The sequence below is a fragment of the Anolis sagrei genome, chromosome 1 (assembly GCF_037176765.1).
Source record: "Anolis sagrei isolate rAnoSag1 chromosome 1, rAnoSag1.mat, whole genome shotgun sequence".
NCBI lineage: Eukaryota > Metazoa > Chordata > Lepidosauria > Squamata > Dactyloidae > Anolis > Anolis sagrei.
In genome coordinates, this window is record NC_090021.1 from 83,500,252 (window position 1) to 83,516,869 (window position 16,618).

General features: G+C 36.6%; 1 protein-coding gene across 6 annotated transcripts in view; it reads right to left on the reverse strand.

The window, feature by feature from the left end:
• Positions 1 to 16,618, reverse strand: part of LAMA2 (laminin subunit alpha 2) — a 557,898-nt gene that overhangs the window by 160,735 nt on the left and 380,545 nt on the right. For all 6 annotated transcript variants that reach the window (XM_060753336.2, XM_060753340.2, XM_060753339.2 and 3 more), the window contains 6 exons: positions 13,883 to 14,062; positions 12,593 to 12,781; positions 12,358 to 12,491; positions 6,653 to 6,770; positions 3,365 to 3,499; positions 413 to 537 (listed from right to left, as the gene is read on the reverse strand). In XM_060753336.2, coding sequence (XP_060609319.2) covers positions 413 to 537; positions 3,365 to 3,499; positions 6,653 to 6,770; positions 12,358 to 12,491; positions 12,593 to 12,781; positions 13,883 to 14,062 — 881 coding nt within the window. The remainder of the gene's footprint in view (positions 1 to 412; positions 538 to 3,364; positions 3,500 to 6,652; positions 6,771 to 12,357; positions 12,492 to 12,592; positions 12,782 to 13,882; positions 14,063 to 16,618) is intronic.

Genomic DNA, 16,618 nt, shown 5'->3' on the forward strand with positions numbered 1-16,618 from the left:
AAATTATTTGATCGTTCACAAGTTGTCCCAAACCAACATAACATTAAATAAGAACTCAATAAATTAAAAAGCACACAGCAAGGCATTGTAATGCTTTTATAGCAGTACAAAATATGAGCATAAGTCTCTCTATGGCTCCCTGGTGACTAAATTGAACTTGAAAAGCTCTTTTCTAGCTTCACTTGTGAGAATAATTTTTATAATACTCATTCATTATCTGTTGACTATTACATTTCCCACCCCTTATGGATTTTTACATAGCTAATTGGCCTGGAAGCAATTTCTGAAGCAAGATAATTTAACGGAGATGGTTCCATATACTCTATTTGTAAAAATCATATATAACTTATTCAGGAGGATCCCAGTGAAGACTGCGACCAAAGGCCAAGGCAGAATCATAATATATACTTACTTGTTGCTTGACACAGTCAGAGGGCATGCACAAGGTTGGCAGTCATTTGGAGATCCTCTAACAATCCCATAGAACCCGAGGGCACACCTTTCACAATGGTCACCACTAGTGTTGTGACGACAGTTCTATGGGGCAAAAGCAGAGAAAAGAGACCACTTTTAATCAGCCACAAAGGATTAATTACTGAAAGCATATGACAACATGCTATTATCCTTTCATTGGTACTTTTTATGGCAAAAATAAAGGGGAAAACATATTTCCCCCACCACAAAACCCAGAAGAAAAACTCTGAATCCAATAATACTATTTTATTAACAATTTTACCAGAAAAGTAAAAGAGCCCCCAGTAGCAGGACTGAAAACTGACAGGTCGGAGGTTTGAATCCAGGGAGAGTTTCTCAAGTTGTTCCTTTTTTTTTTTGTCGTGTCAGGAGCGACTTGAGAAACTGCAAGTCGCTTCTGGTGTGAGAGAATTGGCCGTCTGCAAGGACGTTGCCCAGGGGATGCCGAGATGATTTTGATGTTTTTATCATCCTTGTGGGAGGCTTCTCTCATGTCCCCACACGAGGAGCTGGAGCTGATAGAGGGAGCTCATCCGCCTCTCCCCGGATTTGAACCTGCGACCTGTCGGTCTTCAATCCTGCCGGTGCAAGAGTTTAACCGGGGGCTCCTGACCCACACATACACAAAAAACTCTGAAAAGCTTACAAACAATTGAGGGTTTTTCACAGTACCTTGAATTCATGGCTTTATCACACAAGGCAGTGAATCAAAGCTGAGGCAGAATATGTGCATCTTCAGCTGGGGCTCATTACATGACATCACCCTTTTTCTGTTGTACTTTTGTGGGAGGCTGTTTAAGAAAGCCTTTTTATTAACACAAAAACTGAATGACCTTTCTTAGTATTGTTCTGTTACCATTTGTGGTGTGACAATTCAATTCCACTTCAATACCATTTTTGGTGGCCAGTAGGCAGGCTTTAGATGTGATTCATGTGCCCTTTGTACATAAGTGCAAAGAGCACATAAGGGGAAAAGGTGGATAATTCCAATTGTTCTCCTTTCACTTTTTTTACTTTTATACCTTTTCCCTCTTTATAAAAATCAATTGGCAAAAAACTGCCCTCTCCACCAACTAGGACTTGTCAGGCCAAGAAAGTAGAAGTTTGTTCACTGCCCCCTCACCTCTTTTTGTAACAGTCTCCCAATTCTGGAGTCTCTCTCCCACACACCGCGAGAAATGTAACTGTGTCTGACAGTTAAAAAAACATTGATTTCATGAAATATTTTCTGCTGTACTTGTTGCTAAACTCTGAACTTGAATAATCACTGGCAGATGAATGACAGCATCTAAAGGAGATATTTATCTGCCAGTGATTTCATTGGGGGGGGGGGGGGGGTTGGTCATCTATATGTGTGCATGTAAGTACACATATAGATAGGGGTTGTATCGGATAGTACCAAATGCAATGTATGATAACTTTTCAGTGCTAATGAAGATTGTAATACTGGAAATATCCCAAAAGCACATTTGGGAAGGGAGCAATACCAATTGCACAATGTTTTTGGAAAAAAAAACCTGTGGGAGAGAAGACTGGTAAGGTGAAGCAGAGATTTCATTTACACCTATTTCACTTTCTTACACAAGAATGGATTATTTTCAAAAGTCTTCTTCCTGCTGTACAAATGGTTTTACATATTTTAAAAATGTTTTGTCCATTTAGGCATTTTTTGTGTGCAATATATGTTTTTGTGAGAACAAAAGTGTACTTTGCACAAAAAAATTAAAAACCACACAGCAATTTCTGTACAATATCGGTACTAAACCACCCCATGTTCTGCAAAAAGGGAGGTTGAAAATTATTTTTGTTTTTGTAAAAAAAAGTCCTCTAATGCTAGAAATCTCAAGGTGGATGATTTTTTTCTTTATTTTTTTGTCAGTTTGTTAAAACGTTATTGTGACTTTCTCTATAGGGGTAAAAACGACTCCCATTTTTACATTCTTTCAAAGGAAGTCACAATGCATTATATGTAGAGATGCTAATGAAAGTCTCATAGCTTAGTAAGGAAATAAAAAAAGTATTCTAAGGACTGGCTGCAAAAAGAACAAACTTTTTAAAAAAATAAGAAATGAAATAATCTCTAATTGGGCCTAAATTCAGTCCATGGAAGAATAATCTGTTTACTCATACTTAGCCCATTTAGTGTAGTTCAGACATGCAATTTTGTTGTATTAAAAAGAAGTAGACTGATTAATTTATAGGTAGACATTCACTCCCACTTCTAACTTTTATTAATTTTTGTTCACATTTAAAATGGGCTAAAATGAATTAAGACTCTGAGAGATGAAGACCAGAAGTCACTCTCCCTGGATTCACTGAGTCTCTCTCACAGTGATCTACATGGAGTTTCTTTTTCTTTGCTCATGCAAGTACAAAAAATAAAATAGCAATTGGTCCTAATTATCTTTTGAAATCAATTCCTAAAAAGTATTAACAGTTTAATCAGAAAGCACAATTGTATATTTGTTAAAATAGTAAATTTATTTAATTAATTACATCTCTCACTGGGAGAAAGATGGGATAATATTAACTAATGTATTAATTGATTAATTAACAGATCCTCTTTCTCCTCATAGGGGATGTAAACACATATGGAGACAGGCTTAAGTAACAAGCAAATATGTGCCAAAAATGTGGGTAGCTACATTTCTGCAGCACATTTGATGGTATCTCATGTTTCACATTTGTTTTCCATGGTAAATACTGGCATAAATAAGGCAAAACATATTAATTGAGCAAAGTGTGGGTCATATATAGGCATCTGACACATACTTTAGTTTTAAGTTTATGTCCAATGGCTTCCATTTCATTTCAGGGGAAATGAACTCCATGCAAGAAGGTGGGTTAAACAGAGATTTCAAACAATCTAGGAAAGATATAATCTTTATACCTGGCAAATGGAGGTTTCAGGATCACACATCTCGCCATGCCCATGACATTGACATGGTACACAGGAACCTAAAGCTGGCCCTGCTTTTCTGCCAGCAGATGTGGAGGGAAGTCTATAAAATCCAGGAGCACATGTCTGCCAAAATCAAGAAAAACAAACAAACTTCAATATATGATGGCTAGGGAAGGAAGGATCACAAAAGCCACAAACATATCATTATTCCCAACAGTTTTATAGGCAGTCTAATTTCCTCCATTAAGAAGTAAACAAATTTCAAGCTACTTTATACACAATGCACAGCACACTTGATAAACAAGAGACAAATCCTAATTGAAAACACTTATATCAGATCCCTGGGGGAACACAATAATGCCAGGCATTTCATATTATAGCTTGAGAAACCTTTCATTTAGATGCTCTCACCGTGTGCATCATGTATTTTCTGATAGTGTCAAAAGACAGAGCTGGGAATAGGGATTCAACCTGTGATGAGATTACACTCCCCCTGAAAACACAGTTCACAATTTGGGGGTACTCATGGATTCGGCTTTGAACTTGGAAGTCCAAGTCTCAGCAGTGACCACCAGGAGTAATTTTCACAGTTAAAGCTAGTACATCAACTGTGCCCATTCCTGGAGAAGTCAGATCTGGACACAGGGGTACATGCCTTGGTTACATCCCAGTTGGACTATTGTAGTACACTGTACATGGGACTGTCTTTGAAAAGTGCTCAGAAACTTCAGCTGATTTGAAGAGCAACAGCCAGATTGCTAACTGGAGCTGGCTACAGGAAGTGCTATTTCAACAGCTTCACTGGCTGCCAAATATGTATCTGGGCACAATTCAAAGTGCTAGTTTTGACATACAAGGCTGCACTCTAGGTTGTCCAAAGGAGTGTATTTCTTTCTATAATTGTTTTTAATTGTATTTGCTTTGTTTTAATTTGATCAAAGTGTGTGGTTGCTAGCCTTCTTGAGTCCCCTTGGGGAGAAAGGCAGGGTATAAATAAAGTAAATAAAATACATAAAAATAAATAAGTCATTAGTCAATTTGAAGGCCCATGCACACAACTATTTTACAGCTGTGGGACTGATGGAAATGTTAAGATTCTGATCCTTTGGACACATTCCTGAAAAGAAGAACCATGTTTGGATGAAGCAATGGTTCACAGCAGTGCGTCTTCTTAATTTCCTACTTGAAAGCCAATTTTTCTAATTAGAAATAGAGTTAATTTATTCACAATATAAAAACATTCAGAGCTCAAAAAAAAAAAAAAACAACAACCATAGGATTACATGGGGAGAGATAAGCTATTAACAATCACCTCCACTTTAATCCAGTGAGAAACTCTCATGAAACTCTCTCTCTTTTCTTGATATAGTTTTCTCTTGAACTGCAAGAGTTCAATGGGCTGGCATACAACGAGGATAGAGCAGGAATTTGAGAATTTTAATTTGAGAATTTGTTTTTTTATATCTGCTTTATATTATTTTTAACTTTTATCATTTGAATGGACCTAATAAGAAGCAGTAGACAAATATTGTCAACATGCAGACATAAAGTTTCAAGGTGTTTCTACAGAACTTTGTATGTGCCACCATCTTGAATATACTTGTTCTTGTGTGATTTTAGAAACTAAGAAGGGCAAAGCCTGGTTATTACTTAAAAATGAGACCAATATACTACGGATCTTGTCTGAAACCCAAATTGAATTTGACAGCACTGGGCTGGATAGAAGAGTGGTCTAATTTAGTATAAGGTTGCTTCCTATGTTTAGCAGCAGACAGGGCTTGAGTTTTGCAATAATATTACGAGAATTTATTAACCAATGGTATTTGCTCTTCCAAAGAGACTGAAACTTGCTTCCATTATTCTGAATAAGCAACAGATGGGGAAACAGACACAGACTTACATTTTAGTAAAGGGATTTCTATCAATGTTCTTTTTATTCAAAAAATGTAGACAGAGATAAAGTAGGAACTGTAATATTATTTTGTAAAGGCGATAACAGATAATTTCAGATTTCTCCCACTCATCTTGGATTTGGAATGCCTGAAAAAGTGCTAAAGCTTGTGAACAATCACCTATTATTTATCTGGCATTATAAAGGCCTAGGAGTAATTCTCATTCATGTCAGATGCACAATCTATCATGAACATTATTTGTCTCTTCAGTATACATTTCTTGATTCTGAGAAATATGCTCATTGAAAACAGGAAGCACAATAAAAATCTCTCAAAAGTACTGTCAACTCTTTAAAATGTACAGTGCTGGTATGCATAAATAATGAATATATAGATATTTGAATAATATCTCTTTTCTCCTACATCTTAGTCATACTCCCCCTTAACTATATTTTGGAGATAGCTTTGTGTGCACCCCACTTTGTAGAAAGGTAGACTAAAAATAATGCCACTCCTGGCAGAGAAGACATTGATGATGTAGATTATTTGTTCAATTTAAAGCTCACATTTCTTATAACACATCAGGTTACCTAGCAATATCCCATAATAATGCAGGTAAACAGTTATATGAAATTACAGATTTAAATTAAAATTGCAAGAATATTAAGCCATAAATTACAATTTAAGTACTTGTTTATTTTTAAAGTGCTTTAACAAAAATGTTTTAAGTGAAACCTAAAAGACAAAATATGAGGGTCAACCAGATCCCTAACAAAAGAGTATTCTGTAACTGGGGTGGCAGCATCAAGAAAGACCCATTATTTGTATGGGTTTTAAACACTAGCTTAATCATAGAAACCCATTGGGTGACTTCATCTTTTTTTCAGAAAATCTTGTCAAGAAATTCCCCTGATACACTTGCCTTACAATCATTATAAGTCAGAAAGGACTTGAAATCACTCAACAGAAACAACAATAGGCTATGCTATTTCGAAATCAGAAATAGACACAGAGGATCAAGTCCTGATCATCTTTTAGTTTCCTTAGAATACAGGAGAAACATGTGATAAAGTATAAACTCTTATTATGGGCAGATGGATTCAGAGATAATAAAGTAGCAATAACTGTAACAATCTGGAATTATGGCATTTTTTTCATGATATGTCAGGGACCAGCACTAAATTTTTATATATACGCAGCATTTTCCCCTTTCTTTGAAACTTTCCAGGGAGTGGGACTAGCAGCCAATTGCTCAGGGACTAGTAAAGATCACCATTTTGCATTGCACAGGATTAGATGATCTCCAGGGTATAATTCATCTGTATGGTTCTGTGATTTCATTGAAATCTAGACCTCAAACATGAAAGAGGAAGAGTTACTGTACCTCACATGACAAACCTAAATAACCCAAAGGGCAGTCACATTTCTCAATCAATTGGGCACGAGGAGTCCTTCCTGATACACTTCCTTCCTGTGCAACTTCCATAGAAATCTCAGAAATTCTGGCAAAAGAAAGGAGAGAGAGAGAGAAAATGAAAACCACTTTCCAGTAATATAAGGGTGGGGATTTATGTAGTTCTTTGGATGTTGTTCGACTGCAAATCCCAGCAGCCCTAGCCAGCAGAGGTGGCCAAACAAAAGTATCATATCCTACCTCTCAGCTAATATAACTGTTCAATACTGATTTAGATTTAGTTAATACACTAGAATGCAACTGCTTTTAGTTATTCCTTTGGCATCATACAAATATGGAAAACAACATTTATTTTGGTCTGTTTGAAAGAGAGATCAAAGCTCGCATTGACTTTAACTTAGTTTCAGTCATTATTAGTCTGTACCAAAATATATTTGCTTATTCACCTTCAATGTTATTTTGTTTTTAATTTAAAGCAAAAGTGCCTTAGGGGGAAAGGATTTAAATGAAAAGGACATGCATTAGACTTCAAAGGCATTGTAGCTTATGAACATATTTTAAGGTCTGTAGCCAATATCTAATATCCCTGTTTCGTCAACTGTAAGACACACTTTCCCCCATATAAACATCTCTAAAAATGAGGTGCATTTTAGAATTGCAGGTGCCTTTCTTATGTATACATAAAGCTTTTTTCTGTTGGAAGTACTGAAATTAGTGTGCATCTTACACTTGATGGTGTCTTAGAACTGAAGAAATACAGTATGTTGTCCAAATTTCATGAAAAAAACCTCAAACGTGTTCAAATGCATACACATTCCAGGTAAGGACATTATTTGTGTCTATCTGGAAGAGGGGAGTGTAGTTGAATGTTCTTTATTGTAGATGCCTGCGATACTAGTCGAAGTTTCTCAAATTATCAATAGTAAATATTCTGAAAGGTGCTATCAGTAGGACCTACCTTAGCAAACTATTATTGTATATACTCATGCATATGTTGACCTCATGTATACATTGAGAAAAAGTTTTGAGGCCAAAATTATTGATTTTAATATGACTTGTAGATAAGTCTAGGGTCATTCCTAAAATAAGGGAAAACACAGGCATCACCTCAGGTTGCCAGTCACTTCTGGCCACAGCTGCTGCCATTTTCCTGCCCAGGCTTTTTAAAAGGCTGGAAGCCATATAGCAACAGAGAGAGTAGATATATTTCTTTTTTGTTGTTCCTGGACAGAGTAACTCTTGCCTTTTGCCACTCTATTTAGAAACACTTCATTTTTATATATAGATAAGTTCCTTCAAAAGAACATGAGTGCAGCCTGAGCTTGGACTCAAACACTAGTATGCACTGAAGTGAGGAATTTGTGGCCTGATTTGGAAGTAAAATGTAATGTACAAGCAATGTATTTATCTAAAGGTTTAACAAACAAAACAGGTTACAGATGAAAAGAATTTGTTTTACATTTTATTTTTCTTTCTCAAAGGAAACAAAAGAGCCAGATATCAGTTTTCCTAACCTGCTCAACCTCCTCTCTAGTTTTGCAATAATATGGAGAACAGATTACTCCTGCTGAGTTGCTACATTCAACTAACTGGGGTTTAGCAGCCACCTCTGTGTATATGGCTCTGTGGTGAGGGTGTGTATGTAGAGTGAAAAATCTCAGTACAAAGAGAAGTAGGAGAAGAATAACAAGTGGAAAGCAAAAGCAGGGTGTGTGTGCATTGGAAAGAAAAATTTCAAAGGCACAAGTCATGGAAACATTAGATAATAAGCACATTGTTTCCTGATGCCTTGCCCAAAATTTCTCATACTTCTCATATAAAGAGTTCCAGTACTTTGGGGACAGGAGAAACAGCACAAAACAAAAAGTACTAAAAATGGCAGCTAAATACACAAATTTCATATTTGGCTTTAATAAAAGAAGCCTAGGGATATGTGGCTGCTGCTTGGAGCATACTTAATGGATCTGAATCTGAACAGTGATCCCCAGTCAATATTATGAAATCTGAAATAATCAGCATGAAAAAGGAACACATAGTCCCAGTTCAGAGAGATGGATTGTCCTAGTCCACTTTCATGAAAAGGGAAACAGCCACATAATGCGAGAAATGTTTCCATTTTGAGCAGTAAATGTGAAAAGGGGGCATAACAAAATTAACACAGCAGGAGAAAAATGTTTGGCTTTAGATTTTTAGTGGCAGCTTCTGAATCATTCAGTCTAGAAACAGAAACATAATTAGCATTGCTGCTAAATTATACAGCCAATATAGAACTACCCCAGGAATTATTTTACACTTGGACTTACTGTCAGCACGAGGTTTCTTTACAATGTTTTTCTGCAGTATCAGTGATATGCAGTGCTGCATTTACAAACATTTCAGATAATCCAATTTTTATATGTGCCAAAATTAATTCAAAAATAGTCACAGAAAAAAAATGGTTTCATTCAGGCCAATTAGCAGCTCATCAACTTTCCCGGGTCTCTGCCTCCAGCTGTGGGTGCCACTCACAAAATACTTTACAAAAAAGCAGACGTAGACTAGACTACTTCTGGGTCACTAATGCCATTAAATTAATTGTTGAATGGTGACTCAACATTTGTAAATCCAAGTGATTCAGTTGATCGCTGGTATTCAAGACTAACAACAGTATATAGACCATGGATTGTTCCTACAGCCCTGAATTTAGGTGTTAATTGTTGCACAATACAGTACAACACCCATTTTCTCCTTCTTTTGTCATGGAAGATGTGAATAAGAGCTTTAACAGCATTCAAGGAAATGTGGCTATAGAACTCCATGAGATTAGAAGTTCTGCCTTATCAAGCCTTTCAATTGCCCTACATAGTCATGTATAGGTCTAGAAAATTTAGTAAACAAATTAGCCCAAAAAACCTGGGTTTACAAGTCAGTGGAAGAACTTTACCTTAACTTACATTAAAAGAGAAACCATCCCCTTTTCTAAACAGAGTGGCGAAAATGTGATGCTGCTTCTGGCCTTTTTAAATGTCTGGGTAGGGAAATGGCAGCAGAGGCCAGGGATGACTGCAACCCATTGAAGCAACATTGACGCTATCCCCTTTTCATGAAAGGATCCTCAACTTATTCATGGTTCATATCAAAATCCACAATTTTGGCCTCAAAGCTGTACCTCAACATATACATGAGGTTGACTTACACATGCGTATAGATGGTATATTTGTGTCCTTGCAGGTTAAAGGGTTATATCATGGCCAGAAGGCCCCTCTGGAGGAAGCTGAGAAAGGATGATCAATTAAGCATCAGCTGAGACTTCAAGATAAAAAGCCTGCAATGCAGTGACTCAGAGCAACAGACAATGCTGTGATTCTTGTCTGGGAACCAGGCACTGCTGCCTTTCAGTTTGTTTTCAAGTTCTCCTGGCTGTTAATTTCTAGACTTTGACAAACAGCATTTTGACTCTAGACTGTGACCTTGGCTATGTTGTTACTTTTGTCTCTGCTGTTCCTAAGCGTGTTCTTCAAAGAATTCCTGACGTCATACTCCAGCAATCTGACTTTTGGCTCTGGCATTGTTGTTTGTGTGAATTTTGTACTTCTGACTCTGGACTGGATTCTGACTATTCTTCTGCTGCTAGATAAGCTCTAGGACAATCAGCATTTTTGACTGGATTGTTGACCGTGGCTATTTAGATACATTTGTTTGAACTTGGCTTTTGCGGCTCTGCATATGACAACTTGTTTGTCAGCTAGTCTGAGAAAATAACCTTATCTGTAAGCTGGAATGTTAAAGGGAACAAAATATCTTGGCTTTCCTTCAGTGGCACTTTTTTACAACAGGTTATTCCTTTTATCAATCAATCAAACTTTATTTATATCCCACCTCATTTCCCCATGGGGACTCAGGGCAGTCTAGAACATGAAGGCATAAATAAATTGAATAATAAATAAACAATAATAGCATTAGTCGGGACTGGGGAACTTCCAGGGACACAATACGGTGGGGCACAGCTTCTAGATCTTAGTGCAATTCAAAATTTGACATTTATTTATTTATTATTTTTATTTACTCTGTTTGTATCCTGCCTTTCTCTACCCTGAAGGGGACTCAAGGCAGCTTTACAAATGGCAACTATTCAAATTAAAATTAAATACACATTAAAACATATAAAACATTGCATTCACAATTAAAATCATGACATCCTCAATCATAAGTCAGGGCCATTCCAAAGATCAATTGAACATATTTTGAGGCTATTATTGCACTATAGATTTTGTATAATGGGTTAAGATAAAAACAAGGTATTTCCAAGAGTTTCTCCCTAATTCCAATAGTTTTACTGGAGAATTTTCCAGAAAACCTGAGAATTAAACTTAAGTATAAAAATTAGTGGAGGTGGAAACTGCTCTTTCTTGGAAGGAATGGATACAAAATTCAAGCAAGTTTAATAAGTTAGAAGAACAAAGTGTCCTGAATTGGTTTGAGAGGCAACAGCTATAAAATTGGAAAAAGGACTGGTTAAGTAAAAATCCTAGATGTAGAGTATTGAATAAATACAAAGAACAGCTAACTAAACTTAAAAAGAAAGAAATATCGGGGAAAGGATTAATTGGGAAAATATACAACAGATTTATAGGTGAAGAAGAGCTGATGCTGACAGAAAAATATGGGAAGGAGACCTAGGGCCTCTGGCAGATCTTGACTGGAAAATGGTTCTAGAGTGGAGAGTGGTTAAGGATCTATCAATAAGATTAAAAGAAAATGTGGTTCTGTAGTTTTCTGGTTCTGAATTACACACACAGCTCATAACTTGAGTTGGATAGCTCCCTTCCTTGTCTGTAGTTGGGTAATTCCACAGTATCCCACTGAGATATGGACTTTGCATCTTCATGAAGGAAGAGTGATTTCAGAGCTGACTGAAATGCTGGCTGACTGTGTTCATCTTCCCCAAATAGGCAAGCCAAAGTAAAATCATATCAGGGAAAATACTTCTTTGAGTCCCTGCTCCAAGTGGCCAATCCAGAAAGACCAAATTTAGCCTACAGGCTGAACATTCTTCTTCCCCATTCCAGGTCTGTGTTTGCCTTGTCTCATGAGAATCCATGTTAACAGTAGAGGAGCGGAACTGCAAACACAGATGCTTGAAGTCCAAGTTCAATATATTCCTTGGTGTCTTATGGGAAGAGTATATAATGTTCCTGGCTTAGAGACCCACAGTTTATTTTTAAAAAAATCATTGATTTTTTATTATTACGTTTCTCATTTGATATTTTATTTATTTACAGATATAGTCAGGTTACCCTCTCAAGTTGTCATATAATAAAAACAATGCAAAACAGAAACCATATAATACAACACGTCATTCTAATAACAGTCATTACAAATAAGACTAGCTTAAGAAAAAGCTAGTAGAAACAGGTGCTTTAGTATTTTCCCGAGAATCCATATAGAATGAGCTGAACAAACCCCTGATGCTGGAGGTCCTCATTGCGTTCTGTGGTATATTTGTGAAAAGGAACTCTGTGTTTGACCTAATTGTGTGGTTAGGTTCGTATGGGTGATAGCAGCCTTTCCTGGGTTCAAAAATATTAGGTGTACATGTTCACATGTGGTATGCATTATGACATGTGATAAACATTATTTGGAAACACAATGATTAAGTTCTCTATAAACCTAAATAGGTGATACAAAATGATTACCTTGTTTGCCTCATGAAGCTGCCATGAGTAGCCTTAATAAGTATGTAATGAATGCTGTAGAGGACATCCATGAAGTCTTCATGGGTCACCGTTCTACTGACCCTTGGACCATCCCCATGGTACTTCCACTCATGCTGGAGGGGGAGAAGCCATCAATGTCATATGCGCTCATGATTTAACAGTTTTCAAAGTGCCAATGACATAACCTCTTGAACAGGCTAGATTGAAAAATTACCTCTGTCATTTCTATCTCATGCCTTGTCAATTGACCATTCAGAGGAGCAGCTACATGCCTGACAATAATTCGCGTTTGTGCAGGAGGCCCACCCCTGATGATGACCTGGGGGTTATAGGTCGCAAAGCCAGTTTCTTCTCTTGCTTCAAAGAAGATAGCATATTTCAGTTTTCCTCCATAAGCTGTCAGCTAACAAAGAAAAGCAAACTATATAAATATTGGCTGGAACTCAAAATATAACAGAATCAAAAACTTTTATAATAGAGGATGCATATTCATATAGTGAGAATGAGATGAAAAGCCTTCGACAATACAATGAGATGAAATGTTTCAAAACATTGTTATATGGAGCCAAATATCATATAACTGTGGATGAATGGGCACTGCCAAATTTTCAAAATATGAATGTTCAATTAGCTCTAACTTAATCAGACAAGTTCCATTTTGTATGCCTAAACTTGACCTACCACCGCATATAGTGAATTTAGATGAAATTGTGCAGCCCATTACCCCAGGCTCTTTTAAAGAAACACACTACCCAGCAAGTTTTGTATGGACATTTGAAAACGTGTTGGTTAGTTATCTAGCATACCTTTTTATTTTTCCTGCAACAAACTATCAAGTCAGCTGCTTTGGAATTTTAAAAATCATACTATCCAATATAAAACTAACCTGAAGCATATTTCAGTATGGTGGCTGCTGCAGGAATCTTTTATACCATGTTTCCCAAATGCATCTCTCGGTCTCTTACTATGGTTGACAAGGTTAGGAGACTGTTCTTTTATGAATAATCCCAAATTGATCCAGGTCAACCATAGCCACAGGCAGAAATAGAATGGTTGCATAGTCTTAATGCTTACCTCAGTACTAAAAAAGTTGTGATGCAGCCTTGTTCAACATAGCTCCCTCTGTCACAGTTATTAAACAGAATAATTTCAAGTATTCCAATTTAGTTTGCCTCAACCAAGAACAAAAAAAGAATAAATAAAGCTCCATCTCTTTTATTTTTGCCTTTAGAATGGAAACTTAATAGAGATTAGCATATAATAATGGTAATGCCAGATAGTTACTTGTTGAAAAAAAATCTAGTTACTTATTAAACAGAGTTTTCGCCACAAAGTTTTTTCAAATAGATTCTCCTTTCTTGTATTTATTTTTGGACAGTGATATTCAACAGAAAATTCATAATTAATGCTGTGGAAAAATAGCCATGACAGTTCATACCTTTAAGTTCTTCCTTTTTTTTCTAATAAAAGGAACACAGCTCAAATTATAATTCACATTATTTACCTTCCGTCCTTCAAACTGTTCAGGAAGTCTCCAATAAAATGGTTCTGAATGTAACTCTTGCTTCACCAAGTCAATATTTGCAATTGTCTCTGGGTACTGGTATATAATGCCATGGACAGTTTGGTGTTGGACATTTTCATCAACCAGAGGAAGGATGACCTGATCTGGTTTCAGAGTCAACTGAAGGTAATTGAAGGTTAAAACAAAAAAAAGTTATGTTTTCCTTTTCAAGAACAAACATGATTCATTTATGAATAATTCAAGACAAAGGTGGGTGGGCTTTAGGGATCATATTTTAGAATAGAAGCTTAGGATCCAAAACCTGGAATCAGATGCAAATTACTGGCTCATGGTAAACACATACAAAGTGTAGTTAAGCAGCAGGTCATACCAAAACATTGTTTTCAGTATTAATGCTGACCCTGCAGTCCTTCAACACTGAAATACACACCTCATTTCAATAGCCCAGTTTTGGGGTAAGGTGTTACTTTTCAAATTGATATTCTATAGATTTGATACAAAACGTTGCAGATTTACTATAAAATCACTTTGATATCCAGCAGCAGCTTTCAATCAACTATTTGCCTACTTCTCACCTAAAATTGAAATGATTTACTAAACAAAAAATAACATACAAAACATACAAATGATAAGGACTATCAACTACAATAATTGATTTTTCATTTTAGTTCTGTATAAAGAAATGCTATCTATAAAGAAATGTTCTAAAACTAGATAGAAACAAAGCTATTTAACGCACCGAAGGAATTTTCATTAGGCTTTTTCTTCAAAATGTGAATGAAAGGGAAGACACTTTGTCAAGTTTGCCCACTGCCTCTTAGGAGACGGATTCTATAAGTTCAACTATTATTGCTGTTTCCCTATTCTGTTGTTGTTGTTGCTCATTTTTACCCCACATTTCTCTCCACAAGGAGATTCAGGCTAAAGAACTTTAGCCCAAAGGTCATATGTGATCCCTTCCTTGCTTCCCTGGGGGCTTATTTGGGGCTAACCTTGCTTACCTGGGGGCTTATTTGGTCCCTACCTTGCTTACCTGGGAGCTTATTTGTGGCTCTACCTGCACCCAGTGATGGAATGTGAGTGTCAACAAGTCTCAACCAACATGTACATCTGAGGTCTAGGCTATCTGAGAGACTTCATCTCCTTGTATGGGTCTTCTGGAGGCCCTTCACAGGTACAGATGGTGAGTAGCACATGGGGATTCTCAATGGAAACCCCAAGGCTCTGGAACCACCACACAAGGAGGCTAAAATAGCTCTTTTCATGCTGGCCTTTCATCAATAGGCATGTACTTTTTGTTCTGACATTTCTTTAGAACTGAAGCATTTTATAGAAATGGCTTTTCTGCTGTATTGTTTTAAACTGAATGTTTAAAGTACTCTTTATTATTGTAAGTGTATTTTTAAAATAGTTTTAAAATTTCCAATAGAATTTTGATTCTATTTTAATCTTATCTTTTTGTATGCTTTAAGATTTGCTGTAATTATTTTACTTTGTAAGTCCATTTGAGTCCCAGTTCTCAAGAAAAAGTTAGGGTATAAATATAGCTGACAGGTACAACAATAGCACAGGCAAGTAGTACTAACAAAACTAGACCAGATCTTGCATTGCTATTCAAGAATTTAAGCTGTAGATTGTACCTCTATGTAGGCTTTGACCAATCCACACAGTTGGCCCCACCTCCTGGAACTCCTACATGCATTGGAAGAGAAATACTTCCCACAGAGAAGCTGTTGCATAATTTACAAGGTTGCATATGTTTATGATTCCAAAACGGGAGGGGAACCTATATGAGTATATCAAAGACTCCCCATTGCCAACAATATATGAAATCACATATGACAATTAAATTAAGTTAAAGAAAGCCATCCTTGAAAAACATCAGTCTCTGTCTGAAACTTCACAAACTGCCTGTCTGGTAGAGAAGCAGCCCTGAACTGACATTATTTTTCGACTGTATTTGCAGAAAATTCAGTATTACAATGACAGCATGTTCCTTTGAAGTGCTAATGCCAAATGGCTTTACTCTGGAGGTGTCCCTGGTTCCCTTACATTTGACATGCTAATCAGTGAGAAACTGGTTAATGTGCAAAGTATTTCAAACATTTGCCTTAGTGTCAGGGTACCCATGTATCAGAAGGCTTGCCGGTTGTACCCAGTCTGCTCTAAAATAGATCGGAATAGTTTGAAATTTGAGATGTTCATAGAAACATTTCGAACTTCAAATGTATGAAGCTGCAAACCTAATTTAAATATGAGATTCAAAAGAGGTATAATTGATCATTAGGGAAATTTAAGTCATATATACTTGCATGTATGGGGAGAGGGTGGCAGGAGATGTGAAACTCTAATTATCTTTGCATGCAATCCCCAGCAAGCTTATTCAGGGATAAGTTCCACTGAGCACACTGGGACTTACTTCCAAATTTGCTCATCATTAAACTATATTCCTCTTCAACACCATGACAAATGAATTAAATTTGGACTGAGGACAGCATCTGAGTATGAAGGGTTTCAGTTTCCCTGAATGTGGGGAGAGAGTTTTTTTTTCTTTCACACACCTCTTTATTTCTCATCACTTGATTACTTAACCCTGGAGGATTTGCAACTGAATGTGTAAAATTTATTCGGCTAAATAGCACAGCACTGGGTTCTATCTCTGGTGTTTGATCTGTAATGGCTTGTTCAGATGCAAATCATCACTTAATCTACAGT